The sequence below is a fragment of the Phallusia mammillata genome, chromosome 8, assembly GCF_965637545.1.
Source record: "Phallusia mammillata chromosome 8, kaPhaMamm4.hap1.1, whole genome shotgun sequence".
Lineage (NCBI taxonomy): Eukaryota > Metazoa > Chordata > Ascidiacea > Phlebobranchia > Ascidiidae > Phallusia > Phallusia mammillata.
This window is the reverse complement of record NC_137259.1, coordinates 10,904,718-10,932,656: the sequence shown is the minus strand read 5'-3', so window position 1 is coordinate 10,932,656 and position 27,939 is coordinate 10,904,718. Positions and strand designations below refer to the sequence as shown.

The 27,939-nt window shown below is 38.6% G+C and overlaps 4 protein-coding genes across 4 annotated transcripts; 3 read left to right on the top strand and 1 right to left on the bottom strand.

Moving 5' to 3' along the window:
• The first annotated feature begins 350 nt into the window (after positions 1 to 350).
• On the top strand, positions 351 to 5,053 carry LOC145204783 (uncharacterized). Its single transcript, XM_080077376.1, has 2 exons — positions 351 to 1,205; positions 4,967 to 5,053. Exons 1-2 carry the CDS (start codon positions 351 to 353, stop codon positions 5,051 to 5,053), a joined length of 942 nt encoding a protein of 313 aa, XP_079933502.1.
• A 2,761-nt stretch (positions 5,054 to 7,814) lies between these two features.
• LOC145203892 (uncharacterized) lies at positions 7,815 to 11,487 on the top strand. The gene is made up of 6 exons (XM_080076256.1): positions 7,815 to 8,185; positions 8,398 to 8,755; positions 8,850 to 8,957; positions 9,394 to 9,557; positions 9,741 to 9,851; positions 9,990 to 11,487. The coding sequence occupies exons 1-6, from the start codon at positions 7,889 to 7,891 to the stop codon at positions 10,338 to 10,340; spliced, it is 1,389 nt and encodes a 462-aa protein (XP_079932382.1). The 5' UTR covers positions 7,815 to 7,888; the 3' UTR covers positions 10,341 to 11,487.
• Positions 11,488 to 15,380: 3,893 nt separating this feature from the next.
• LOC145204975 (uncharacterized) lies at positions 15,381 to 19,451 on the top strand. Its single transcript, XM_080077597.1, has 2 exons — positions 15,381 to 16,088; positions 16,147 to 19,451. Exons 1-2 carry the CDS (start codon positions 15,381 to 15,383, stop codon positions 19,042 to 19,044), a joined length of 3,606 nt encoding a protein of 1,201 aa, XP_079933723.1. The 3' UTR covers positions 19,045 to 19,451.
• Positions 19,452 to 20,180: 729 nt separating this feature from the next.
• Positions 20,181 to 24,621, bottom strand: LOC145204976 (vasopressin V1b receptor-like). Its single transcript, XM_080077598.1, has 9 exons — positions 24,352 to 24,621; positions 23,246 to 23,421; positions 22,864 to 23,044; positions 22,469 to 22,576; positions 22,049 to 22,169; positions 21,487 to 21,645; positions 21,228 to 21,343; positions 20,989 to 21,086; positions 20,181 to 20,911 (listed from the first exon to the last, which is right to left on the bottom strand). Exons 1-9 carry the CDS (start codon positions 24,502 to 24,504, stop codon positions 20,806 to 20,808), a joined length of 1,218 nt encoding a protein of 405 aa, XP_079933724.1. The 5' UTR covers positions 24,505 to 24,621; the 3' UTR covers positions 20,181 to 20,805.
• Positions 24,622 to 27,939: the final 3,318 nt, after the last annotated feature.

Below are 27,939 nucleotides of genomic sequence, written 5' to 3'. Positions count from 1 at the left end.
AGAGTTTTCAGTTATTTGCAGACAAACAAGTTTTTAGTTAGACCAAGTATTGCTCATCCAGCAGTTTTTATTGTAAACAATCGACGTTTCGACGTCCTATACAAGACGCCTTCATCAGGATAATGACATAACTTGCAAGACGAATGTCTTTTAAAGCGACAAAATGCAAAACACACACATGTAAAACAGCGATAACAAGATCGCGCGCTGCAAACTCGCACCACCGTAGAGATAAAACAAGCTCAGTGGTGCTGACACATGAAGACATACACAGGGGTCTTGAGATTTGCTTGCAACAAACTTACTTCAGATTCAAAGGTTCCTTTTACAAACAAATGTATGGCACGGCCATGGGCTCTCCTGTCTCAGTGGCCGTTGCCAACATGGTCATGGAGTCTGTGGAGGAACGCGCCTTGCAAACTTTTGCCAAACCACCACGATTTTGGCGACGATATGTAGATGATACATTCTGTGTCATTCATAAACACCAGGTTACAGAATTTCTGCAACATTTAAACAATGTGCAACGAGGAATTGCGTTCACTATGGAATTGGAAAGCAAGAACCGGCTTCCTTTTGTAGATGTGGAAATTTTGAAAGCGGCGGATGGTAGGCTTTCCACGCGGGTGTACCACAAGCCGACCAGCACCATGCGCTATTTACACTTCACATCCCATCATCCTTTGTACCAGAAAAGGGCTGTTGTCAAAGCACTCAAAGACCAGGCCAGACGCTTGACGACAGACCCAGCATTGCTTCAGGCGGAGTTGCACAGGGTAAACGAGGCCCTGCGGTTAAATGGCTACCCGAACTGGATTCTCCGTGATCACAAAAAGGTTGCACGGAAAGAAATCCAGTACAAAGAACGTGCCTTCGTCACCTTACCTTACATACCAAGGTTAACAGATATAATCCGTCGCATGTTAACCGACTTCGGAGTATCGGTTGGGGTCAAACCAGCAAACACCCTACGTCAGATGCTGTCGCACCCAAAAGACCCTCTAGATGCTACTGCAACTAGGGGTGTGGTGTATGCTATACCGTGCGGGGAGTGTGACGAAATATACATCGGTGAGACTGGTAGAAGTCTAAATACGCGCCGGAAGGAGCACGAAAGGGATGTGTGCAAGAATGATGCGAAGAAATCAGCGTTGGCAAACCATGCAACGACTCACCACCACAGCATTAATTTTTCCGCTGCTCAGGTGTTGGTGAAGGAAACTGATTACCACAAGCGAAGTTTCCTAGAGTCTTGGAACATCCATTCACGCGCCAACACAATGAACGTTAAAACAGATGTTCTAATGCCGATAAATTATCGGTCGCTTTTACACAACTGAGCTTGTTTTATCTCTACGGTGGTGCGAGTTTGCAGCGCGCGATCTTGTTATCGCTGTTTTACATGTGTGTGTTTTGCATTTTGTCGCTTTAAAAGACATTCGTCTTGCAAGTTATGTCATTATCCTGATGAAGGCGTCTTGTATAGGACGTCGAAACGTCGATTGTTTACAATAAAAACTGCTGGATGAGCAATACTTGGTCTAACATTATGCCTGGCAGCAATAGCTTATTTCAAGTTTTTAGTTATTTGAAGCAGCAGTTTAGGACCATTTCGGTTCTTGGATTATTAACTTAAATTGTTAAAGTGGCGTACGAATTAGGCTACTTTGTCGGAACGTAGCAACGTAAACCGCCATGCATTTGCCTTAACAGATTATTTTTAGATTTCAGATTAGTTCACAAATACGAAAGGTGAATAGAACTGTGCTTACACTGTTAGTCTGGGTTTGGGAAGTTCGGCCGGCGCTGGGGATTTCACACTGGGGTTATAAATTGTATTGACTCACCGAAGATAAAGTTAAGTTTTTTAAGTATAGCTGCTACTTCACGTACGCTTTTTGTTTTTACCGATATCAAAATATAGTAAATAATACTGAATATCGACGTTGCACAAAGCTAAAGACACAATCCACAGTTGCACACATGGGACCTACATGTCCAACTCGCATCTTGCCTATACGTGGTAGGCTATTTTCCGCGATAGGCTATCGCTATGGTACGAATGGAGAATCACAAGCGTGTTTTTAAAAACTATTTTGATGTTATTTATTTCATAACAAACATTTATATTTCAGTTAATAGGCTACACACATATATTTTTCTAGTTAGACAAGACCATTTTTGTCACTGACTTGACTTGACTACTATTTGGGCCTAAATAAGACGCATATATGCGTCTATGCCTACCCAAAACTGCACACTATCCACGCGGCCTTAATAAACCTGAATATGTTCTGGACACTTATCCAGTTGACTTATGTAGGCCTACTGACATAGTTAATTTACATTTCAAGCTCATCATTAAGTACATGTTTGGACGCTGCAAATGCCACATTGAGCGTGTCTATACGAATTTATTGGGGGCTGAAAAACGCTAATCAGCGTTGTAATAAAATGGTGCAAATCGAAATTTATTGCCAATGTTTGGCGATTTACGCATAGGCTACCTTATGGTTGTTAAAACACTGTGGGCCGTTAGGCATGTTGGTTTATCATGTGGCTATTTGTAACTTGTTGCACATGACGGCCCATACAACAGCTATTCTTTGGAGATGATCAAAATAATGTAGCTCCAAGTCAGTTAGTTTAAAACACTGAAACAGGGTAGGCCTGCTCACATAGGCTTATGTAACTAAGGAAATCGTAGCAATACGTCGCATTGTCTGATGACCAGCACCATCGTCATCACTTTTGTGTGATTTTTTTCCCACATCGAGGTAATTATGGCATATGCAACTCCAACAATACACTCGATAGAGCTAGGTATACACAGGGTTGCCATCGACATGAAACAGGACACACGAACAATTGGACTTTCATGTCAAACGAAACAAACGATTTGGAACAAATCTTTGCATTTATACGAGCCTTGACATATCACATGTCATATTTCTTTTTGCCAGGAACAATCTGTTCCAACTCCTTGTTCGTAGAAAACACGTAGTGCATCTCACGACAGCCCAGGTCTAGGTTTACTTTTAGCAGTGATTTGACTTGTAATTGTTAAAAATAAGACAAAATAAGGACTCAAGTCAAAAACAAGGTCAGTTCTTGGAAACAAGGACAAAAACTTTTTCCAAGACATTGCCCTTCAAAATAAGGACAAATCTTAGAAATAAGAACGGTATGGCAACCCTGGGTATACAGTATTTCAGGGAGTCGAACCAAAACCAAGACTGAACCCAAATCCGCGATCCGGCGGCTTGTGGAGCGATTCCGCACCGTAAATCAACCTTTTTTTAAAGTCCCAAGCGGAGTTTACCTCTATGTTTTGTTTAGCTTTGAACCTGGACCGGAACCGAAACAGTAAAAACGCAGCCTTTTCTATACTTATATAATGGCCACCAAAAGTTATTTTTTATTTCAGAACAAAGTAGCCTACTAAAGATTTTTTTGATTGATTAGGCAGTGCAGATAAAGGGTTAACAGTGTTTGAACCGGGTGAGCTACATTGCCCCAACTTGAACAAAACCCTAACCCGAAAATATTTTTTGGGAAAACCTAAACCGAACAGGAACACTGCACCCAGGTTTGCTAAACTCCGGTAGGTAGCGCACTCACATATTTTAAGTGCAATTTGTGTTAAAAATGCTGACGGTTATGGCTAAGGTTTCAAAATAGATATACAATACAACTAACTCAAAAAAGTAGCTGTTTATGTTGAATTTATTCCCTAACCCTATCCCAGTTTCACTGTTTTTATGGCTGCGCTCTTTACGTCCTCCATCGGTATTTAGCAAACCGTGTGTGCAGTGAGTTCTTGTGTTAGTAGCTCGGTAGAGCGTTTTACCAAAGACCCTATAAAGGTTATAGTAGGCCTACCATGCGTTCTCTTTTTGGAGGACATGTCCTCCTTTTTAACAAAAACCAAGTTGTCCTCCGAGGACCATAAAAGTGCCCAAATGTCCTCCTTTTTGAATTTTTTGATTTACCAAATATCACTGAGGCAGTTAACATAATTATGCCTTTAAAAACAACCCCGAACTACATCTTCAGCTTTTTTTAAAAGAAATTTGGGTGGATTTTACACAGCACTTCAGTGAAAATATAACCTTAGTTTATCGTGATTAACGCTAAACTTTAGTTTGGACCAATTGACTGCCAAAAAAAAACGTCTAATATATTTTGCTCTTGTTATTGGGCCCTAAAATGTATTTTTCTGTTTTTTAACAATGTGTCCCCCTTTTTGTTGATGAAAAGGCCTATGGTAGGCCTAGGTTATAGAGTTCTTTGGTTTTACCTAATAGCTCTACCTAAAATGTGTATATGTCATAGAAATCGTACATTTTAACAGTGTTCGTTCATAATGCGTAAGCCGATGACTACTTCAAATACGTCATTCCGGTTTCGTCTTGAATGGAAGTTATGAGAAAATGCCTGTCGCTTAACAGCAGGGTGTCATTTGGATTGGTCACTGGAGTAAGACTTCATCAAACATGATAGAAGTAGGGTTACAAGGGTAGAACATACTAGTTTGTATTATAAATTCTTTTGTACTTTAATAATGTTATTACTACTACTAGAGTGTAGGGAACACAACGTATGAAGTGTGAACCTACGTTTTAAAAAGGTAAAATTGTGGTATGTCATAAGTTTTCATGTTTAGTTATTTGAGTTGGTTGTAGGATATTTAATACATAAACTGCAAAAGGATTCAATGAAACATGTGATTGTGTTGTTTCATGTATTGATCAGACATATTATAGTGTCACTTTTTAAAGGAAAATTAATAAAAGTTCCATTGTTATCTTTAATTTGTAGTCACTATTTTCCAAATAGCTAAGTAGAACCAGTAAACATTTAGTAAAAGTTGTCAAAAGAATATTTTATTGGCAGTTTCAAAGCTATTGGCCAATGCACTTGGTCTTGGAGATTTCAGACAGGTAAAAATTGATACAATCTTCAGAGAAGAATCCTTATGCTTATCCCAAATCCAATCATGAGTGTTGAAATGATGATTGTTGACAAAGAAGTGGTGATTTTGTTAGATTAATACAATTTTCAGTTTCCCCCTTTTTTTTAGTGGCTTGAAACATTAATTGGTTGAATGTTCACAATAATAACTCTTGGCAATTAATGTTTTAGTTCTGTGTTCTGCTATAAAGTTAGAATGCCTAACAGTTTTGTTTATAATGAAGACTGATTTAAGAATTTTTTTAAATATGAAGTAAAACTTAATATTGATGTGTTTCTATCAAAAATTTTCTGAAAGTGGTTTAAAGGTAAAATGTAAAGACTTTAAGTAGGAGTTGACACAGGTTTTGTTGTCATGTAACAAAACCATAAGGCAAGTTATTTTTAGGACTTTAGACCTTGGAAATATTAAAAGGCTTGGGCTCAGCCATGCCTGTTTGGAAATTTACAGTTTATTCTTACCATGTGTTAGTTCAAGCACAGATATGATATAAACTCACTAGTCCTTCAGAAAATCATCATACTTTGTCCTGGTGTATTTAGATGAGATTCGTTTTTTCATATTTTTTTGAGATAAACTTATCATTAACACCTATTTCCCATGTAGAGAGCCAATGTGTACAAATCTAATATTATCTTGTCATTGCATAGGACAACTGATATTTTTGACATTGTTATGAATCACTTTAGACATCTGTTTGAAGCTTGTTACTACATATACTTCAATGAGATTACAGTACAGTTTTACTGCAACCACTTAGGCTACTATGAGACTGTGTAATGTTGGTCATTATAGCAGTGTAACAGGTGTCAATACTTTTTAAATATTTGGTACTACGCAAAAATATGTTGAAAACTGCAGACAGTGAACACTGTTTCCACCTATATCAGGGTTCTGCAAATGGGGGATTTTGTGTGTCGAGGGGGAGATGGTGACAATTTTGGAAGTAGGTGCGGCAATTTTACTTCAAAAGGGGGCGATTTTAAAATTACTGATTGTATAAATATGTACAAGAACTGTGAGACTCAGCTAACTTTAACTTACAAGCAGATACAATTCATCTTGCAAACAAGGAACAAGGGACGAATCAGCTTAAACATGCTGCAATTTGAATACATTGTGTTTACCGGGGATTGTTTGTACTTTTGTGATCGCGAAAGCAAGGTTGGGCATTTAATTTGCCACAGGAGACACTTCATTGAGGCTATGTATTGTGATTGGCCATACTTTTTTAAATGGAACGGTAACAAGCTTTATCTTAAACTTGTTTTGCTTTCACACTTCCTATAGGCCTACAATTGCTTCCCAAACTGCCAAGTGTTTGTATCATTTAGGATTCTCCTCTATTGAGTAATGCCCCATTGTTTTCAACAAAGGGAGGTAATGTTTTATCTATGATTGAACAAATTATTCTCAGGTCCGTTGGACTTGCAAGAATTGCGTGAAATGGACCGTGCATGTTGTAGTAGCAATTAAATTGGGTTTTAACTATTGACTGAAGCTTTCATGTTACTAGGTGAATCTAACCGCCCAACTCTGCTCAAAAGGCAGAACTTTTATACAAATAACAATCTCATAGGGGAAAGGGGGCAATTGAGCCAAAAAGGTTGAAGACCCCTGAAGCCCTGACCTATATGGAGAGATAGGTGGTATCTGGCAGTGTGGTCATCCAACAGCATTCCAGTTTGTTGGGAGTAATAGATTAAAAAGCCATGCCTCACCTATTCTGTTGGATGCTGCAGCTTACCATCTGTTGGCTTGATGCTTTTATGTTGAAAACTTATTTTACAAATACATAATAATGGTGTCACATTGCATACCTAATTTGCTTATACATTACTGTCAGGTTATTGAATTATTGGGTAATAGTCTTTCACATTCTAATAGTCACTTGGTTATGCAAAAGGCAGTTTAAATCATCATGCCTGGGATAACAATGTCTATTGTACAGGTTGTTTGCACAGTTACTATGTTGAGGTTGGTAAGGTCACTTAACAAAAGTCTGAATGCACTTTGTTTGTCCGTTTCAGTTGTCATTAGACTTCACATTCCTACTTTATGATTGGTTAGTGATCACCAAACCAACACTAGACCCAAGCTAACATAAGACAGACAAAAACACTGTTTGTGTAGTTCACTTACATACCAATGAGCCATGGTGTTCAAAACTTATTATTTATGATGTCATGTTGTGACTAAAAAACTGATAAAACCTAATGGTTATATGAATTGTTAAAATGTGAAAAGTTAGGGCAAAGTTTATGTTACACTTACGATATTTTTATCACTTACCAATTATAAGCACTCAATAAATGTTAAAACTTCATTTGGTGTACATTGGTAGACAGTGTCATGTCATTGTTGGTTTCTTTTTTAACTATTTACTGTGTTAAGTCAATTGTAGTGGCCCAAATCACACGTTTGTGTGGACCAACGGCGTCATTTTAAACGTTGCTGCTGATTTAAATCTTGACAGTAGTCTGTCGTTAGGTTTTTGCCTTTGTCCGGGAAAGTGCCATAAAATAATTTGTGTCAACTCCCAAGACGGGGACAATCCAGTTGCTTGGTATGATCAATTGGTCGCGTGATTAAGATTAGGAAAGTGCACTGTGCCCTTTCCATTTGCTTGACTGGCGGCAATTTGCTTGTACTTGAGCGGCGTTAATAACCTTTCTGGGAAACGTCAACCGGGCGTAGGCTAATTGTACGTATTTGGTGGCGTTATTACTCGTCCGTAACTAGCCAGCGTGATAAGTATTTAATTAATAGTTCAGGATCAGTTTGTAGAACTATCATTTACATCCTTCAGTCACTCTGACGTTGTGTTTGTGTGTTGTTTGCAGAAATCGACTGCTCGCTAAGGCTTTACATTTTTAAGATTTTGAATTGAACTAAAAAGGTTAAATTAATCAGATGCTGGAAAAAATGGGCTCGCAGCATTCTTCTTTCAGTTGTGGCCAGCTGGCATACAGCTTTCACAACTGTTTTGGAATGGGCAGTGAGTCCTCACGAAATTCAAGCAAAGGCGCATTTACAACACCAATGTCCAACGCGAGTGACTTGTCGGTCGACGAAGAACAGGAAATGCAAGTTCGGCGAAGCACAAGTCGAAGTCACCGATTGTCTTGTACTGAAACTTGTTGTGCCCAAAATTGCAAGAATAGTGAAGAACAGTTTCCGTATGACCTTTGTGACGTTTCACAAAACCAGGTAAGGCATTAAATGTTAACGTCACAACAATCACTGTATGCATGGGACTAAGTGAATCTATTTTGAACACTATGTTTGAGCTCGCTGGGTTTTAGTCGTCTGTTGCAATATGCCAGGACAATATATAAAGCCGATTAGACATACTGTATTAAAGTAAAAATAAACAACGTATTCCAATGTGGCTATTTAACATCCAACATTTTGTTTTTAAGGGACAAGAGAATTGTTCAAAGGAAAAACCAAACGGAGTTCCCTCTAGGAGAGTTTATTGTGTCTGCAAGAAAAGTAGTCTTAAGTGTTCCTGTACAAAATATCAAGACAATGTCATTCCACCGAAAGGTTCCAGTGCCAGCAACATCATAACTTGTCTGTCAGCTGAAGGAACTGTAGAAAGTAGCAATAACAATAAGTTGCTAAAAGACACCACAACTGAGCGAACTGGGCAAAAAGAGAAGCTACTTTCCTCCGACAATATCTCAGATGTCACAAAAAGTAACTACAATTGTGACCACAATCCCCTCCATTTAAATACAACTATTGGCTTCCAGGCAGTGGATAATGCAACTACAGGTAATTTTATGATCTTATGCTTGATATTCTACAGTTGCACTTTAGAATGGTTTTAAAAAATCGAACTAACAGTCACCTGGAAACTGTTTTTCAGACACTGCATATTTTCGCAAACTTATTACTGATGAGGAATTAAAATTGACTGATCTTGTTAAAGCATGGAACAGCATTATTGCCAATGGAAGTCAATGCCCATCAGAAGGTTTGATATTGTCTTTGAAACAACTTGTTGATGATATATTTATTTATATTAATATAATTGCAATTGTTTAATTTTGTATGTAGCCAATCTAAACACCAAGGGACTTATTTATGACATCACTGCAAATGTGTGGTAATATATACATCTCTGACGTGAAACTTAATCTGGGTATTTTCTTACAAATGTAAAAAATGATCTTTCCGTATTGCCATCAACAACATTATACAAAAGAAGGAAGGGAGAATTTGGCTGGCTGTAGTGATTGTATGTTGGATAGTACTATTTTGGGAGGAATCATGTAATCAACTGTTACATGTATAATGCTTCATAAACATTTCTTTACTTTTTTAGTGGGAGCTCATAATAATTTTCTTCAACAATTATACTCGTAAAGAAAATCAGAACCAACATCTTTATATACCTATGTTTTTTGTAGTATGTGATGAAATTCGATCTGTGGTTGGACAAACAAGACTTATCATTGATGAAAGATTCTCTCAATTTTCTATGCTGATTGACAGAGCAGATGGAAAAACTGATTCAGACAGACCAGTGCTTGTTTCTGATTTGCAGGGATTTTGGGACATGATTTATTTTCAGGTTAATGTTTTTACAGTATAAAGGCAAAGTGGTTGCATTGCACAAAGATGACACATGTATCTACCTTTTTGTAATATTTTTCATGGAATGTTTGAGTTCTATTAATTGTTAAGTTTATTTTCTGTCGGAGCTTTCAGAAAAACAATTTACACATGTTTTATTTTCTCACATTTGCATTCACAGGTTGAAGATGTTGTAAAAAAGTTTAAAAACCTGCAGACACTAAAGGAAAGCAACTGGAAAGTAAATGATTCCTTAAACTGTCCATCAACCAGCACTAAAAAAGTCACCAAGGTACAACTTTTATGCAATTCCAATTTAAATATAGTATGTCCTCTTGATGTTGGATGTTGTTTCATTTTTTTGCCCATTTTAAAATTATATGTTTTTGGTGTAAGTTATAACTATACAATAAACTTGGTTTATATTTAGCAATCATCACGTCCAAAAAAGAGCAAGACACAATCAAAGTCCAAGGAAGAAGATAAAAAGCGTCGTGAAGCTGCTCGAAAAAGGCTGGCTGAGGCCAGAAAAGCTTTGGCAAGTCGTGCCCAGACCGACTCCCCTGCCGATCAGCTATCGTTAGACAATGCTGTCACCCCTCAACCAGAACAGCTGGCGCACGAACAAAGTGTTAGCCTTGCGTCAGATTCTCTTATTAGTGAACCGTTATCACTTTCTTCAAAGTTCGATGCTGTGTCATGTTCCTTGTCTGCTGTCCCCGCCAACCAAGACAGCAACATTACTAACACCGCCTCAACATCTACCAGCCTGGTCCATTGACCTCAAGTGTTTTATGCTTTTCTGACGACAACTAACTTTTTTATCTTCTTTCGTGATGTTTATTGCCCAGCAACATCACACGTGTGAATAACGACAGCAGTATTTGCTCCACTCCCGTATTTTACTTCATACGATATATTTTCTACCCGTAGACAATTTGTTGTTCGCCTTTTTTCCTCGCTTGTTTGTGTGGATATGATGGCACAAACTAACCACTTAACCAACGTGTAACAGTCCACTTACTTTCATTTCATGTACTGAGCTATCCCCTTCTTCACGTGTGTCTACTTTGTCTCTTTTTTTGTTCTAAAAGCGCTGTAACATATATATATTCAAAACCGCCTGTTACAGCGAGTCTTTACCTTTTGTCAAAAACAATTTACCTCACAAGAATTTCGTTCGAAAATTAGGGAAATTATTTTCAATTAACAGTGAAGTTACAAACAGAGGAAGGTATGTTTCTGTGCTCCTTAATTTAGGTTTTTATTGCATTTGAACAGCTTGCATGGTACTTAATTATTTCGCTATTAATGCTTTTTTTCTGCAATTGCTTGTCAACGCAGGTCGTTGAATTTTCAAATTTTGTTTGAAATTCGTTTTGGCTCACGAAAACCGTAAGCATCACTCCCACGCAACGTTTTCTTTTCTAGGAAAACAAAACAAGTCTACAAGCCTTATATTTCCTTGCAAAGAAAAAAAATCGGTCCTATATTATTCCCACATGTATGGATGTTGACCGCAAAAAGTTTTATATCTGCAAGTGTTGTGTTTTTGCATTTATACATAATTTGCGTCATATTTTTGGTAACAGGTTGTGACTTTTATGTACGTGTACGATACAGTGTTAGTCACGGTAACTTCCACCATGTGGCATTTGCTGTTAAGCTTCACTAAATAATCTCTGGTTTGAGATAAACTTAATGATTTCCCCCAGTTAAAGAGGTTGAACGAGAGGCGTGATTTAAAATAAAATTGTTGTTGGATTTTGTAACCTGCATTTTTTCGTTGTTCTTCCTAATGTAACGTGTACATTTTTTTCATCTTTTGCAAAAGATCCCCACTTTGTTTCGCCAGAACCTAAATTCTCTATTTTATTCTGTAAGTGAAATGCGATTTTAGTGGCAAATATAACATTCGACAAATTAAAGGTTATCCTTGGTTGTCTTTGTTGAGTTAAAGCTGAACAAACTATGTTTGTGTAACCAAGGGAGATGCGCTTTCTTTTCAACTGTCTTCGTTTCGCTTTTGTAGTCTCTTATGTACCGGCAGTTACCGAACCTGGATGTACAAAACGACTTCGGTGAGACTGCCACGGGCCGAGCAATACTACTTTATTTAATCGCAGATAAAAAAAACAAAAAACCAGCGAATTCCTGCAAAAGTTAAACGCTTCCTCGCGCCATTAATTGTCAACTTCTTGGTCGTTCTAGTGTTCTAACCAGGGAGTCGAACCGCTTGTCATATGGGTTCAGGTTCGGTTCGGGTTTACTTGGTTTTGTTTTTAGGGGTTCGGGTTCGGTTCAGGTTTTTAAAAATGTATATTTTCGGGTTCGGGTTTTGTTCCGGTTTGGGCAAATTAACCGGTCCGAACCGGTTTGCGGTTTTTAAACCGGTTCACATTTTTATTCGTTTCAATTTAATTCTACCCATATCAAACTCCAAAATAATTTTGCCCGTGCACTGTTATTCTTGACACGCCCTGTAAGTGTTATCTCGCGTATTCTTCAGTGCGCTGTTTTGAAAAAATCACAAAATAAACAACAGACTGTATTTTTTTACTGGTTCGGTTCCGGTTCGGGTCCAACGCCAAACAAAATATGGGGTTCAACTCCGGTTCGGGTTTTTAGAAAATCGTAATTAGCGGTTCGGGTTCGGTTCGGGTTTAATGAAATTTCCCGCTCAAACCGGTTTACGGGTTCGGGTTCAGTTCCGGTTCGACTCCCTGGTTCTAACGGAAGCATTAAGAAATTAAAACCTTTTCTTTTCTGTTATGGTTTACCTGTTTTTTCCCCCGAGAATGTAAACAATTTAGGTAATAAACAAAAGTATCAGCGTACATGCACCGAAAACACATTGTTTTTTTCTTGGGCGAAAGAACCTTTGAATTAATCGCGTTTTCATTCATTTACCAACGGTTTGATTGTTGTGTAAATAATTTTGAAAGTGGATCTTTCAATGGCACGCATCAAGCTGCATCAGAATAAAAAAACTTTTAAAAGACCGGCGCTGGGTAGTATCCAACTATAGTAACACATGCGTTCGAAGAATGTAAATATGCTATATTTATATCTCTCGTTTAACTACTACACATGTAAACAAAAAGATGCTTTTCTTAACCCTTTGTCGACAGGTGCAGCAACATCAAGTGACAGTATCAAAACGGTTAACATATTACCATAACCGTGCAACAGTTTTATTTAACAATTTCATTGGAGTCGTTTTTCGACGCGCAGACGTTTTTCTCAGTGTAAGCTTAAATGGAAATGAACAATTAACTTTATGATTGTTAAGCAACTAAATGATACCTTGTCTCTTTAAAGACACATTTCCAGCCGAATTTCGGTCACAAAATTATGAAAATTTCCATAATGCCAGAAAATTATCCATTTTTTGTGAAAAGTTTGTCATGGTTATTATTATTATTATAGTTTCCCACGCTCTTGGGCGCATTGGGCAGCAAGATTGTTCCACTTTTTTCTGTCTTTTGCAATTTCCTCTATCTCCTTTATGTTTAACCCTCTCATTTCTAGATCTTTGCGGAAAGTCTCCCTCCAGGTAAGCTTTGGTCTACCTCTTTTTCTTTTCCCTTGCGGTGTCCAGCTCATAGCGATTTTTGGAGCCCGTTCGTCTGACATGCGTAACACATGCCCTGCAAGTCTAAATCTCCGCGTCGACATGATGGTGCATAAAGGCTTGGTACCACTAATTTGGTACACCTCATCATTTGTAATGTGGTCCTTGTATGTGATATTTAGGATCCTTCGAAGACAACGCTGATGGAAAGCGTTTATGTGCTTTTTCAGCTTGACTGTCATTTTCCAGGTTTCACTGGCATATAGAACGGTGGGCATTACAATTGACTGGTACAGTTTGATCTTTACCAGTTTCGAAACCTTCGAGCTTGACCAAACTGTTTTGAGCCTTCTGAAGGCCGAAGCAGCTTTTCCGATGCGGGCATTTATGTCGGCCTCCACATCAGCATCTGTTGTGAACACACTGCCAAGATAGGTAAAGCTTGTGATGTTGTTAATAGGCTCAATTCCATTGATGGTTAAATGTACGTTGGACTGAGTTTCCCCTCCAACTCGAAGTAACTTAGTCTTGTCGCTGTTGATCGTCAGACCGGCTGTTGCTGCATTTTTGGCCAATGAGTTGGTCATTTCTGGTGAGCTTAAATCTATCTGGTTAGGTGAGCTTAAATCTATCTGAAATTACAAATAATAGAAAAACTAAGAACCAACTAAAACTTTAAAAATGAAGCAAGCAGTTTAAATTAAAATCTTGAAAATAACATCCTCGCTACTGGCGAAAAAAAATAGTTTGAGAGCTCCTGAATCTATAATTAAAATGAAAATATATTTGAATTTACTTTGGGGTCATTATCCTATTCCTATTAAACAACAACGATTTATTTTGCATTATGTTACACGTTACTACCCTCTAAAAACGCTGCAGGTACCAAAAAAATGAGCATTGTTCTGCCATTATTAAGCTGTAATTGTTACTTGAAATCAGGGAGTCGAACCGGAACTGAACCCGAACATGAACCGGTTTAAGCGGTTTATTTCATTAAACCCGAACCGCAAATTATGATTTCCTAAAAAGTCGAACCCTATATTTTGTTTGGCGTTTGCCCCGAACCGGAACCGAACCAGTAAAACATGCAGCTTGTATTACATATTTTTGTGATTTTTCAAAACAGCGCACCGAAGAACATACACGAGATAACAGCAATAGGGCGTCACAAATTTATTTACATTGTGTGTGTGCCTATTTACATCGTGTGTGTACGGACTGTACGCAAATTGGTAGTGCGTGGTTGCGGCACAAGTGGCTGATGGCAACATGCCTGTGACTGCCCGTGTCTTTCCTGAGGCGCACGTTTTGTTCTGCGCCTTGCAGTTTTTTTTGACTTGTTTTTGTGGCGCAAGTCATTCTATTTTGGAGACGGTACGGTGTGGACCTGTGCGCTGTTTTAATAAAGAAACAATTGACTTTGAAACTGACTGACAGCTTCTAGGTATCAGTCGAAGAGTTCAAAAGGTTATTCTTTACAAATAATCGCGCATAAGGAAGTACACTAAACGCGACATCTGGGGGCTCGTCCGGGATAACCTTACTACGAATCTTTTCTATACCGACAGACGAAGAATGTCAACAGTTCAAGCTTTGAGTGAAACTGGGAAGGCAATGGGACTTTCAGGGGAATCATTGGTCAAGTGGGTCAATGACCAGCAGTTACGTGATCGCGACGAACGCAAAGAGAGGCGTGAAAACGAACGTGAAGCAAGAAGGCTAGAAGAGATTAAAGTTAATGAAGCGCGCAAGCTTGAAGAACTTAAAATTAATGAAGCGCGCAAGCTTGAAGAACGGCGAATGGCCGAGGCGAAAATTGAGCGTGAACACAGAATGGAGCTTAAGAAAATGGATTTACAACTTGCGGAGTTAAAGTCTGCTAAGGAGGGCGCAACAACAAGTCATGCAAAGGTGCCGAAACTGCCACCCTTTATGGACGGTCAAGATGAGCTCGATTGTTACATTCTCAGGTACGAACGTTTTGCTTCCAGTAACAAATGGGACAGGAACGACTGGGCAACCTCTCTCAGTGCGCTTCTTACAGGTAGAGCGCTGGAGGTTTATACGAGATTATCTGACGCTGACGCAGTCAACTACGATGTTCTCAAGAAAGCACTTTTAGACAGATACGATCTAACCGAGGACGGTTATAGGTCCAAATTCCGTGGTGCTAAACCAAAGTCAGACGAAAATTCGACACAGTTTATAGTTCGTTTACAGAACTATTTGTAAAAATGGGTTGAAATGTCTGGTGTTTCTACGGAATGGAAAGAAGTGCGCAATTTATTTGTAAAAGAACAGTTTACTAAGTCGTGCTCTAAAGAACTTTCCATATATTTGCATGAACAAGCGCCCAAGACATTAGACGCGTTGGCTACTGCGGCAGATCAGTTTCTTTTCGCGCATGGCAAGAGCTTGGCTGGTAACTGCAATAAATATTTGCTGCCGAACGATGGTCAGTATAACTTCGACACAAACGCGCAATGTTTTAACTGCATGGAGTACGGACACAGGGCAAAGTTTTGCCCCAAGCTTAAAGAGGAATCACGCACATCGCGCACTTGTTTTATTTGTGACAAAGCGGGACATGTGGCAAAGGACTGTAAATCCCGGTTTGTTGCTTCACGGGCAATTAAGCAGAGTGGAAGTGCGGGAACGACGTCTTTGGCAAAGAAAATATCTCGAGTGACCGGTGGCGGTTCAAAGCCTAAACATGTGAAAAGAATTCAGAAATCAAACTCGCAAAAGTTACCTTTGCTGAAAGGGCTGATTGGCGATCATGTTGTAAATGTACTTCGTGATACAGGCTGCACGGGGGTTATCGTCAGAAAAGAGTTTGTTGAAAATTGTCAGCTGAACGGTCAAAAAGGCATCGTTACGCTTTTAGATTCGAGGACAATCGAAGCGGAAGTGGCAAGAATATCTGTGGTTTCGCCATACTTCAAAGGAGAAGTAGATGCGCTGTGTTTGCCAAATACCTTGCACGATTTAATTATTGGAAATGTTCCAGGCGCCAGAAGTCCTGACGATCCATATCAAATGTGGGAGGTGGGTTGCGCTGTTAAGACGCGAGCACAGTCTGTTCAGAAAAAAACGAAGTCCTTTGGAGGTTCAAAATAGTGGAGAATGGTCCATTATGGATAAAGAAGGTTTCGAAGCCGCTCAAAAGGCTGATGTTTCCATCAAATCTCTGTGGAGCATGAACAAAGAGCGGGTCAAAGGCGAGCAAATTACCTGTTTCATAACTGACAACGGGTTGTTATATCGAGAATTCCGGCATCCAAAGGTTAACAGAGGAAAGTGTATTTACCAGCTTGTTGTACCAGTCGAGCTGCGCCAGAAAATAATGGAAACAGCACATGAGTCTATAATGGGTGGTCACATGGGAACTAAAAAAACTCTTGATAAGATTCTTTGGAGTTTTTACTGGCCAGGAATTAATGGCGACGTCAAGCGATTTTGCAGGTCTTGTGATATATGCCAGAGAACTGTTCACAAAGGAAGTGTTTCACGGGTACCATTGGAAAAGATGCCATTAATGGATGTACCGTTCAAGCGTGTTGCGGTTGATTTAATTGGCCCAATTTACCCACCTAGTGAAGATGGGCATAGGTTTGTTCTTACACTTGTAGACTACGCAACGCGTTATCCTGAAGCTATTCCTCTAAAGAACATAACAACTGAAGCAGTGGCCGAAGCCCTAGTCGACATATACAGTCGCCTTGGGATTCCAGACGATATTCTAAGTGATATGGGCACGCAGTTTATATCCGACTGTATGAAAGAGGTGGAGAGACTTCTGAAAGTAAGACATCTAGCGACAACACCATATCACCCAATGTGCAACGGCTTGGTTGAGAAATTTAACGGAACTCTTAAAAGAATGCTCAAGCGCTTGTGCTGTGACCAGCCACGGCAGTGGAATCGATACATTAATGCTCTTCTTTTCGCATACCGCGAAGTGCCACAAGAGTCAACTGGGTTTTCGCCATTTGAGTTGCTTTATGGTAGAAGTGTTCGCGGGCCCATGGCTATTTTGAAAGAAATGTGGACAAACACCTCAACAGAGCCGGATGTAAGATTCAGCTACAGGTATGTGTTTGATTTAAAAGAGCACTTGGAAGAAACTATCAAGATTGCACAGGAGGAACTGTCTAAATCACAGACGCGTTACAAGAAACACTTTGACAAAAAGTCTAAGCCCCATAGTCTTAATGAAGATGATCAAGTACTTGTGTTGTTGCCGACAGACAATAATAAGCTATTAATGCAGTGGAAGGGGCCGTTTGTAGTGCAAACGAGAATTGGGTTAAGTGATTATGTTCTCGATATGGGGGGAAAAACCAAAACCTTTCATATCAATTTACTAAAAGAGTACATCGCAAGAGACGGTCGCACACGCGACGTGTCAAAAGATGCTTCTGCTTGTTTTTCAACAATTTCTCCCGGAGAAGAACATGATGACAATGATCTCTTAGAGTTGTATCCATGTGTAGCTGAAGAAAACGTAGAGGACGTAAGGTACGGTGAAAATCTCACAGAATCTGAGAGAGACGAGGCAGTTGCACTAGTCAAACAATATAGCAACGTCTTTAACGACATACCTGGGAGCATGGATTTCGTTCAACATCGAGTGACACTCATAGACTATCGACCTGTTCGGTCAAGGCCGTATACAGTACCCTACAAAGTGCGGGAAAGCTTGAAGAAGGACATCGACGAGATGCTGAGGTTGGGTGTTATTCGTAGATCAAACTCCGCTTACGCCTCGCCAGTTGTGGTTGTCGCTAAAAAAGATGGCACAAACCGAGTATGCATAGATTATCGAAAGTTAAACAAAGTAACTGTATTTGATCCGGAGTCCATGACAACAGCTTCAGATGTTTTTCATAAACTCGCAGGTGACAAGTTTTTTACAAAAATTGACTTGTCAAAAGGTTACTGGCAGGTTCCGGTAGCTGAGGAAAATATAGAGAAGACGGCGTTCGTGACCACAGAATGGAATTATGAGTTTCTTAAAATGACGTTTGGTATGATGAACTCTGCTGCTACATTCGTTCGAGGCATGAGAATATTACTGCGTGGAATGGACTGTGTTGAGAATTATATTGATGACATCATCATCCATTCAAAGACATGGAAAGAACATGTTATTGCCTTAAAAACATTGCTACGTCGTCTAAAAGATGCGAAGGTGACGATCAAACCATCAAAATGTATCATTGGTGCAAGCAGTGTTGATTTTCTCGGACATAACGTTGAACAGGACGTGATTGGTCTTCAGAAGGACAACGTCAGGAAAATACAGAATGCGAAACGCCCGGTGACAAAGAAGGACGTTAGGTCGTTCATTGGACTTACAGGGTATTATCGAGATTTTATGCCGAATTATGCGGCGATTGCATCTCCATTAACCGACTTGACAAAGAAAGGACAACCTAACGTGGTAATTTGGGGTGATGCACAAGAAGTAGCTTTCCAAGCATTGAAAGCGAGCTTAACACACGAGCCTATTTTGCACCTACCAGATATGTGTAAAACGTTTGTGCTGCGAACAGATGCGTCGGACAAGGGACTTGGTGCTGTGTTATTGCAAGAACATGACGGGAAATTGTTTCCTGTCAGTTATGCGAGCAAAAAATTGTGTAGTGCTGAACACAACTATTCTACTATCGAAAAAGAGTGCTTAGCTATTATATGGGCTGTACGTAAATACGGTGTATACTTGTATGGCAATGAGTTCGTGTTGCAGACCGATCACCAACCTTTAATCTATTTGGAAAGCGCCAAGTTTACCAATGATCGTATTATGCGATGGGCTATGTTTTTACAGAGTTATCGCATAAAATATGAATGTATCAAAGGTTCGGATAACGTTGGTGCAGATTTTATGAGCAGACTGGAATAATGGGCATATTATGTAATGTTGTCATCCGTCGGTGTTCGTTTAATTTTACTAATACATCTTGGTTTTTGTGATGTGATTTGTTGTCGTGAAAATTTGTTTACGCAAAGAAAAAAATCTAGAAGATTTCTCTTAGTTGGGGGGTATTGTCACAAATTTATTTACATTGTGTGTGTGCCTATTTACATCGTGTGTCTACGGACTGTACGCAAATTGGTAGTGCGTGGTTGCGGCACAAGTGGCTGATGGCAACATGCCTGTGACTGCCCGTGTCTTTCCTGAGGCGCACGTTTTGTTCTGCGCCTTGCAGTTTTTTTTGACTTGTTTTTGTGGCGCAAGTCATTCTATTTTGGAGACGGTACGGTGTGGACCTGTGCGCTGTTTTAATAAAGAAACAGTTGGCTTTGAAATTGACTGACAGCTTCTAGGTATCAGTCGAAGAGTTCAAAAGGTTATTCTTTACAAATAATCGCGCATAAGGAAGTACACTAAACGCGACAGGCGTGTCAAAAACAACGAATTTGAAAATGTCCCGCAGTGCACGGTTAAAATTCTTCTTTCTTCAGGTAAAATTAAAATTAAACGAAAGGCGATTTGAGTCAGTTAAAAACCGCAAACCGGTTTGGACCGAATAATTTGCCCGAGTCGGAACAAAACCCAAACGCGAAATTATTTTAAAAAAACTGAACCGGACCCGAACCCCTAAAAACAAAGCAAAGTGTACCCGAACCGAACCTAAATCCACATGACATGCGATTCGATTCTCTGCTTTATATGCATTGCGGATGTTTTTGGATCGTTTGGGAGGCCATTGCGTTTGTCGTTTGGGTGAAATTATTTTGTCAGAATGACGGTAGTAGAAAAACCATTTAACGGCATATCACATGAGAAAAAGTAATATTAATTTCTGGAAACGCGTGTTGTGGATTATGAAAAGAAGTAACCACATGTACCAGCATGATCATTGGTTAGATTGGACAACGCCAGATACGTTTTCTTTGGCAACTCATGTCCTTTGGTACAGTTTTTGAACATGTTTGGGGTGATCGAATGTGCCAGCATCTGTGTTTTGCGTTAAATTAAGGTGTTAATGTACTGTCGATTTTTTAAACAGTTACTGATAAGTTATCAGTGATAACTACAACAACGAACCAGTTTAATGTTTTATGTAGCATGCAATAATTTCATTCCACAATTCTTTGAAGCTGACGTTAAAAAGGATATTACACAAAACTGTAGCAAACGGACTCATGCAGCAACTATTAAAACAAAGCAAGCCCTAGTGAAATAGTACGTTAAAACCATTTAAAATTTGTCGAGTCCTGGCTATTTGTGTCGGACCAACGGCCATTTACCAAAACACGACAAGAAGACAATATTCCAAAAGATTGTTACGTTATAAGGGTAGTTTGTGGCGCAAATATACAACCGGTAACGTGACGCATACATGCGGTAAAATGATTTTGCAGTGTTACACAATGATACCAGTATGTAACCAATCATTATAGTTGTCGATGTATTGTTAGCAATAGTTGCTGGCAGGGGTCTGCTAATAGTAGCTCAAGTTTGTTGTGCGAAGCATTCCACTGTGTACATATAACGATCAATGTTTGTCATGTGTTTCCTGGTTTGCTTAAGTACATATAACTCACTGTACTCCAAGAAAATGTTTTTCTTCTTACCATCGAAGCTTTTTGTGATTTTACTGAATGTACAAATCGTATATACAACAGTCAATCACGGAATTCTCTGAACAAAGGCAAGTTACTGTTCCGCTTCAAAGATTACACTTGGTTGAATGTCATTTGGCATCATGGTGTCAACTGTAACTCCAGACATTGCTGATTTTCGTGTAGGATCTGAATCGGCTCTGTTGCAATTGTCAAATCAGCACGGTTTATCTCATTGGTATAGAAAGGTTTGTAATAGCATCAATCAACAACACACCTTGACAGTGTAGTCATGCAAAGTGGACTTTTTCCATCTGTTTGCGGAACTGATTGGTCATCTCCACCCGTTTGATTTCTTTTTAGACAAATATCTGCCTAAATATTACAATATAAACCTAAAGTACACTTTGTCATGTCAACTTCAACCAAACTCTTAACATCTGGTTGCTATCTCAAACTCTCAATTCTCAAAAAATGTATATGTAACTTTTTGTTTTCACTCTGTTTTTTACCTACCTTACAAATCACGCAATTCATTTCCTTTCCTAGTCTTCCGCTAAAGTAGAAATAGATCCATGGATTCGTGCAGGAATTGAGACAAGCAATTAGATGTAGCACCGAGCTTACAATATCTGTAAATAGAAGAAAAATAAACAAATTACAAGAAAACACGTACGGCAATTTCAATGAAAAAAAGTTGTTCTTCCACTACTTCAAATTCTGGGGGTTGTGATAGACAGGACAAGAAAATATTAAAATAATAAAAAAAACTCACGATTCCGATCAATTGCGTTCCATACTCCCAATAGCTGGACCAAGAAAAATGGCAGCCAACAAGCGACGTAGGTTATCACAATCACAAGCGTCATTTTCACTGTTTTGATTTTTGCCCGGGAGATCATCGCAGTGCTGCTAGCTCGGGGGGCGAAACTCTCTGAAATGTAAGAAATAACATATCCATAAAAATACTTACGTATGACTTTAGTAAAGAGATTTTTGTGCGCCTGTCACTAAATAATGTATGTGGGTGGTGTTTTAAAACTGAAATCCTTACTCAGGATGGGACAAAGAGCTCCATTTAGGCTAAAAAGAGTTCACGGGGAAATAAAAGTTAAGTAGTGAAATCAATCAAAGATGAAGGTCGATGTAAAGCACCTACTTTGGCACATACAACTAAAACTAAGGCATTAAAATGACACCGTCCTATTCACATTTGAGGTGTTTTCAATAACCGTCTGCGTAAGTGTCCTAAAGCTAATTAATCTTGATATCAACAGCAAAAAAGATGGTCAACAGTTTAATAAAAAACAATGGATCAATTTGTCGTTTTTGTTTACCTTTACTCCTTCTTCTTCTGTTTGGTGCGTCTTGCGAGGCTGTGTTTTTCCCCCGCAAATTTTTTATGATCACGTTAGCTATCCTTCCGTAAAAGTATGTCAAAAGGCATGTTGGTATTACCTACAAAAATTGGATTATTAATTTATTATTCTCGTCTATTCTATCAACAACCGTTTACGTTCATTAATTTATTGCGCGTCCACTCTAATATCGACATCTGTGAAGGAATTTTGTCGGAAATTCAATAGAAGAGTGACTCGCACAGGAAATAATCGATTTTTAGCTAAGTGACAGTTCGAACAATCGCTGAAATGGGCGACGATTTTTTAGGTTGCATTGTTTTATCTTGCTGCATAATTTATTAGGCGAATGAAGCAGCGAACGAAATTTACACACATACAATGTAAACAAATATTTACCAACACGGCCAAGAAGTACCAGGTGACGTAACCACGAAGGAACTGAATGGTAACAGATTTTATCATGCTACATTTTGTTTTGTTTGCAGGTCGTTCGAACAAAAATATCTAAAACAAAGTTGGATTGTTTGTTTATGTCGCTAAAAAGGTTGGCAAAGGAAAGTCTTATAGTTGGTTCGTAATAAAAGTCAGCAATTTAGTCAATATTACGAACGACTGTAGGGTCACAGACTTAAGTATGATGCATTAAACCCCTGACATTTGGTTGTTTTCTACTTGTAAGTTTAATCACCACAGCAAAAAAAATTCGATTAAACCGCCTCCGGCAGTATATGAAAATATATCCGCTAACATTAAATTACTCTCGGGACTTTATTGTCCTGTTTTTAATTCACCTGAGGAAGAGACATAATCAACGCTGCTGTCCAAGCTATAACAATTCTGATGTGCAAACTCTTTGTAGACGATTTAAATGATTGCATTGGGTGTCGAATTGCCATGTAACGATCAATGGCAGCACTCAAAAGAACATACGTACTAGCGTACATCGACACAATTTGAAGGTACTTGACCAATCTAGAAAAAAAACACGTCAATCAAAATGTAAGATAACATTTTTCAGTTCAACGTATTGTACATTTTAAAACTTGAAAAATGTTTGTAGAGGGTTGGTATTGAAATTTATAGAAACCAATTTTAAGCAAACGACCTTATTTAAACAAGCTGCAATAATATGAAGTTTCCCATCATAAGCTTTAACGTTTGTTATGAGCATACTTGCAAGCTGCGTCATTGCCATGAAACCCGCCACCTATTCGAATCAGCCATTCAGGTAACACTTGTAAGAATGCGGTGGCAAGATCAGCGACAACAAGATGAATAATAAACAGGTTCATTCTGTTCTTTTTAGTTCGTCGTCGAGCAATCCAAACCAACACACAAAAGTTTCCAACCTAAAAAATACGCTGGTCAATACAATATGCAGTGGCTGTTTCATATCTTTCTTTTCAGACGTTGCAAAGTAAAAAGCTCAGTCAGTTAAAGGTTTGCTAAAAGAAAAGACACATTTAAACGGAACTAAGATCCCGAAAAACCCGCGAAATAAGTCGATCCACTGAATAGCAAACGGTTTACCAGGGACTAAAATTGCCTGTAGTTCACGAAATCAAATTTGTTGAAAAGTTTTTTGTCGGGTTAAAATTATGTAATTGATTACAAACATTAAGATAGCTGGCTCCATGTAAATACTTTTAATTTTGGTTTGGCATCAAGTTGATTCGAGCCGAATCCTTGCCAGGACACGTTGTGACTAAATTTACTATTTACAAGAATTTAACCTGCAATCGGTGACGTGTACATTACTCGAATTAAGTTTGCAAATAAAAACTTGTTTACAACATTTGCGGAAGTACATGACCCGTTTTGATCCCGTTTAGTACATGACCCGGCGGCTGTAATCCTATTGTCTTACTGAACCGCAGACAAGGATTCCCGATCCTTTTTGTTCACCCTTGTAATTTAAAAATGCATTACATATTGCGACGGGGGTCTCAAATCACCTCAATAAAGACAAATTTAATTATATTTGGCTGCGTTCATGAAATTACATCCCATCTGTTCAATGTTTGTGGTATTTTACCAACATTTTAAATGTGTCTGGGTTCCAAGTAACATTTAAACTCAGGGTTTTATTTAAATCTAAACATGGATTTCTTATATTAATTCAATGTTTGTAATTTTCATGGAGCAAACAAACAAACCAGGTCGAATATTAGGCTGTGGTTTATAGGAATTATGCAACCTTGCTAAGTATGTAAAAATATCAAGAGATCATGAAACCATTCAAAACTTCAAGCAATATTGATAATTTCTTTTCAACTTACCAAGGACGCCACAAAGACGCTTCCCAAAACATATAATTCTGTTCTTTGAATTAAAAGTTGATACGCTGTAAGTATCTTGGCAGTATTTGTAACGAACGTTGTTGTCGTGTTGCAAAAAAGATAATCGGAAAAACTCGTGGCTGTCTCCATCATTAAGTTCCACTACAGTTAAATACTAAGATTCATCAAAGTTTTCTAACGGTTACAGTAAGCTAAAGCGATTCTTCTGCACAGGTACTGTTAAAAAAATTTGCTGCGTAAGGAAAAGCTTTCGTCAACGCAGTAATATGGAACAGTAGGAATGCTTTGAAACGTATTTCACAGAAACTAAAAGCGGAGTTTTGTTGCAAGAATCAGTTTTACTTTCTAATATACTTTCATTGACCAATCCACTTCTCATGCTTGGCTAGAACATTTTCTTTACATGTAACCTTGCTCATTATGCACAATTAACGTACAGGAACCAAAGACAAATCTAAAATTCAGATTTCACTCACTTCACTCTGACGTGTGAATCAATGGCTTTCGCTCACCTTACATTGGGCAATCGATTTACTGGCGCATGGCAATTGGAAACGGAGCAAAGAAGGGGAAAAATACAACCAATGATGCCAAACACCAAATGACGTTCCATCAAATCAGGTCGCCTAAAATTTTGCTTGGGCTTAAGTAAGAATGCTATGTTCCTCCCAACACACTAATCAACTGACGATCGAACAATCGACCGTACCAATGCTGTGGCTATACGCATGCAACTTATTAGACTTGCTAACACCTGCCTTAACACATCTGCAAACACCAGGTGCCCAATCATATTTCGTACTGATCAATACATAAACCGGTCCTGTTGCAAAAACATACAGCAGCGCGTTCTAAATGTGGAATGTAATTTTTATAATCTCCTGCGAAGCATTGGGCCATTCAGAACCGCTACAAAAACACCCAGTTTTCACAAACGCGTTAGATATGCCATAACCTTCAATCGTCGCTTTGGAGAATGCGAAGCTCGTAAACTGAAGAACGCTCTGGTGAGTCGAACCACTAGTGGAAACATTCTCCAAACTTCGCAAGTCATGCGTTTATTTGTAGCGCATGCAATCACTCCCTTTTTCGTTACTTGTGAAACGAAACTCTACCTTTGATTTGTTTTCTGCTATGAAGAATATTATACTTAAAGTTACTATACAACGTCACCGTCTAATCGATATTACAAACGCAGTGTTATGGATTTATTGCTAACGCATCAGTTTTGCAATCACTTTACGGCCAACTTCTCATCTTGATAACAAACGGATTAGCTATTTCGCTTTTCCTGTTAAAATTTGGATGTGAAGTAATTTATTATTTTCTACACAAGTCTTTTAATTGACAACAATCGTTGCTTATCGACCTTGTGGTGTGTAACAGCGACCTTGTGGTGTGTCTTGACATCAAACCGAAGTAGCCTACATGTGATCCAACTGTGCCCAAGGGACGAACAATTAGTACTGTCGTCATGTAAAGATAACAGGTCCTTATTCAATTAATCCGTCATCAAGGGTCTGCAAGATTCCATCTGTTTTGGAGTGTTCGTTTGGAACTGACTAACGAGTGAATGTAAAAAAAATATTACAGTCTGTAATAAGCGTTTCTACTCTTTGGATAAACGATTTAAATATACTTACACAATTACAAATAGCGGAATTGCTGCAAGTCCTTTTTCATTTCGGTCGCCAATCGTAGAACAAAAATTTCATCAAACATACAAAACCTGAAGAAACGCCAAATTGTTGATGATGTGTTGACGATGTTTTAAAGCAAACTGTTTTAGATTGTGTTTTAGAACATAAACATACATGAAGTGAAGTAGGCCTATATGTCTTGAAAAAAAGTAAATATGTAAAGCAGCATTCCACAAATCCGTCAGAGTAACAGTATACTGTTAAGCATACCCTGTTCAGCAACAAAAGCTGTAGATTATTTTTCATACATAAATTTTAACAAACGCTTATGCGCGACAAAATGCAACAAATCGAGGCCTAAATTGAACAAGAAGATAGCGGGCGGCAAGAAACTGTGACATGTGGTTGACTGTGTTTTTGTAAAACGGCGAACTTCAAAGTTTTAATCCCACAATCCTAGATCAAACAGTAACTGTAATAGTATAATACAGCGGTTCCCAAACTTTTTCATATTTTTGTCAAAACGGTCCCTTTGCCATTATTTTGAGGGCTCGCGGTCCTTGAGCCTAAATATGTATTTCATAAAAACGAAAGTTGATTGCAGGATTTTAGCCAGTCATGCAAAATTGCGCATAAAAGTCATCCAAACACAGCTTGTGACATCACAAACAGGACAAATGCACTACAATTGTGCGCGAACAATTACATTTTTGATAATTGTCATTCAATAAAGGCTGTTGTTAAGCAATGGAGACGGTTGATTCTCAATTCTACTTTGATTTATATTTATTTAGTGGCACAAACTGACGCCAAATAAGATTATAGAATTACTTCAACCGCTTCGCGGTCCCCCCAAAATTGCCTCACGGACCCCTAAAGGACCGCGGACCCCAGTTTGGGAACCGCTGGTATAATACAAAGGGAAGTGAAACCACGGAGTACAACTATGACGTCACATGCAACATAATCAGATAACATCAGGAAAACACAAGACTCAAGTTGGGCCGGCAGTTCATTCCAAAATAAACGAACCTTTTATGAAATCATTCAGTCAGGGGGCCTCTTTTCAGTCACGGCCTTCACGTTACCTCTTTATTACACTGAAAAATACTTTTAGCATTCAAGGACCCTCAGAAATAATCCCAAGGTTCTAATCTTTGCAATCACTACTTGAAAACCAAACAACCGCCACAGATGTAACCAAACTAAACAAAACTCCGGATTTGTCTGTATGCGATATTTTAGGGGAAAAACATCTGACGAAACCGGTTATTATGTGCGCTTATTGGGCATTTATCCCACACAGCCTCAATAACAGCAAAAATAAATAAATAATAATCAGCATATCCGTAAAATTATCACGAAAGTAAAATGTCGTAACTATTTTGAGGTCATTAGAATATTTTTTCACATATTTGGGTTGCTTGTCTAACTGTCCAATGTTCGGTAGAGCTTTCAACACTAACTCATATGATCAGACAAAACTTGCTAAACAACGATAGGTGCACGGGTAGCAAATATGATGTTAGACAGAATCAGGTTTTAAACAAGCAAAATGTGAAAAAAATTGGTGTATTGTTTTTTTTTGTTATTGTTACGAATCTGATCCCAACAACAATCGGCAATTTTCATGGCATTTCTCTTCTTAATAAGCGCCTTAGCTTCTAGCGCCATCCGTCGGTATTTATCGTGTTTTGTTTAATCTGAGATATGGTATTAATGTGCTCTTTTAATCTTCGTTGTCGCAGGAGACAGATATCCACAAACAAATAAACGCTGTATGGGTTTTTGTCATTTTTCTGTTTCCAGAGGGCATTTTTTATAAGTTAGAAGAGTTAAAGGAAATTGTCCATCTTTTTATGCATTGCGCAAACACAGTTTTACAATCAATTGTTATCTAAATAGATTATGAAGCATATGTCAGTTT

Excerpts from the sequence above, each read along its gene's own strand:
- LOC145204783 (XM_080077376.1), top strand. The coding sequence starts at position 351 with ATGGGCTCTCCTGTCTCAGTGGCCGTTGCCAACATGGTCATGGAGTCT. Across the intron at positions 1,206-4,966 it reads TTAATTTTTCCGCTGCTCAG|AGAAGAATCCTTATGCTTAT; the intron begins GTGTTGGTGAAG and ends TACAATCTTCAG.
- LOC145204976 (XM_080077598.1), bottom strand. The coding sequence starts at position 24,504 with ATGATGGAGACAGCCACGAGTTTTTCCGATTATCTTTTTTGCAACACG. Across the intron at positions 22,170-22,468 it reads GGTACTTCTTGGCCGTGTTG|GTAATACCAACATGCCTTTT; the intron begins GTAAATATTTGT and ends CAATTTTTGTAG. Across the intron at positions 21,087-21,227 it reads TGAATTGCGTGATTTGTAAG|GCAGATATTTGTCTAAAAAG; the intron begins GTAGGTAAAAAA and ends TGTAATATTTAG.
- LOC145203892 (XM_080076256.1), top strand. The coding sequence starts at position 7,889 with ATGCTGGAAAAAATGGGCTCGCAGCATTCTTCTTTCAGTTGTGGCCAG. Across the intron at positions 8,756-8,849 it reads AGTGGATAATGCAACTACAG|ACACTGCATATTTTCGCAAA; the intron begins GTAATTTTATGA and ends ACTGTTTTTCAG. Across the intron at positions 8,958-9,393 it reads AAGTCAATGCCCATCAGAAG|TATGTGATGAAATTCGATCT; the intron begins GTTTGATATTGT and ends TGTTTTTTGTAG.
- LOC145204975 (XM_080077597.1), top strand. The coding sequence starts at position 15,381 with ATGTCTGGTGTTTCTACGGAATGGAAAGAAGTGCGCAATTTATTTGTA. Across the intron at positions 16,089-16,146 it reads CGCCATACTTCAAAGGAGAA|GCGCCAGAAGTCCTGACGAT; the intron begins GTAGATGCGCTG and ends GAAATGTTCCAG.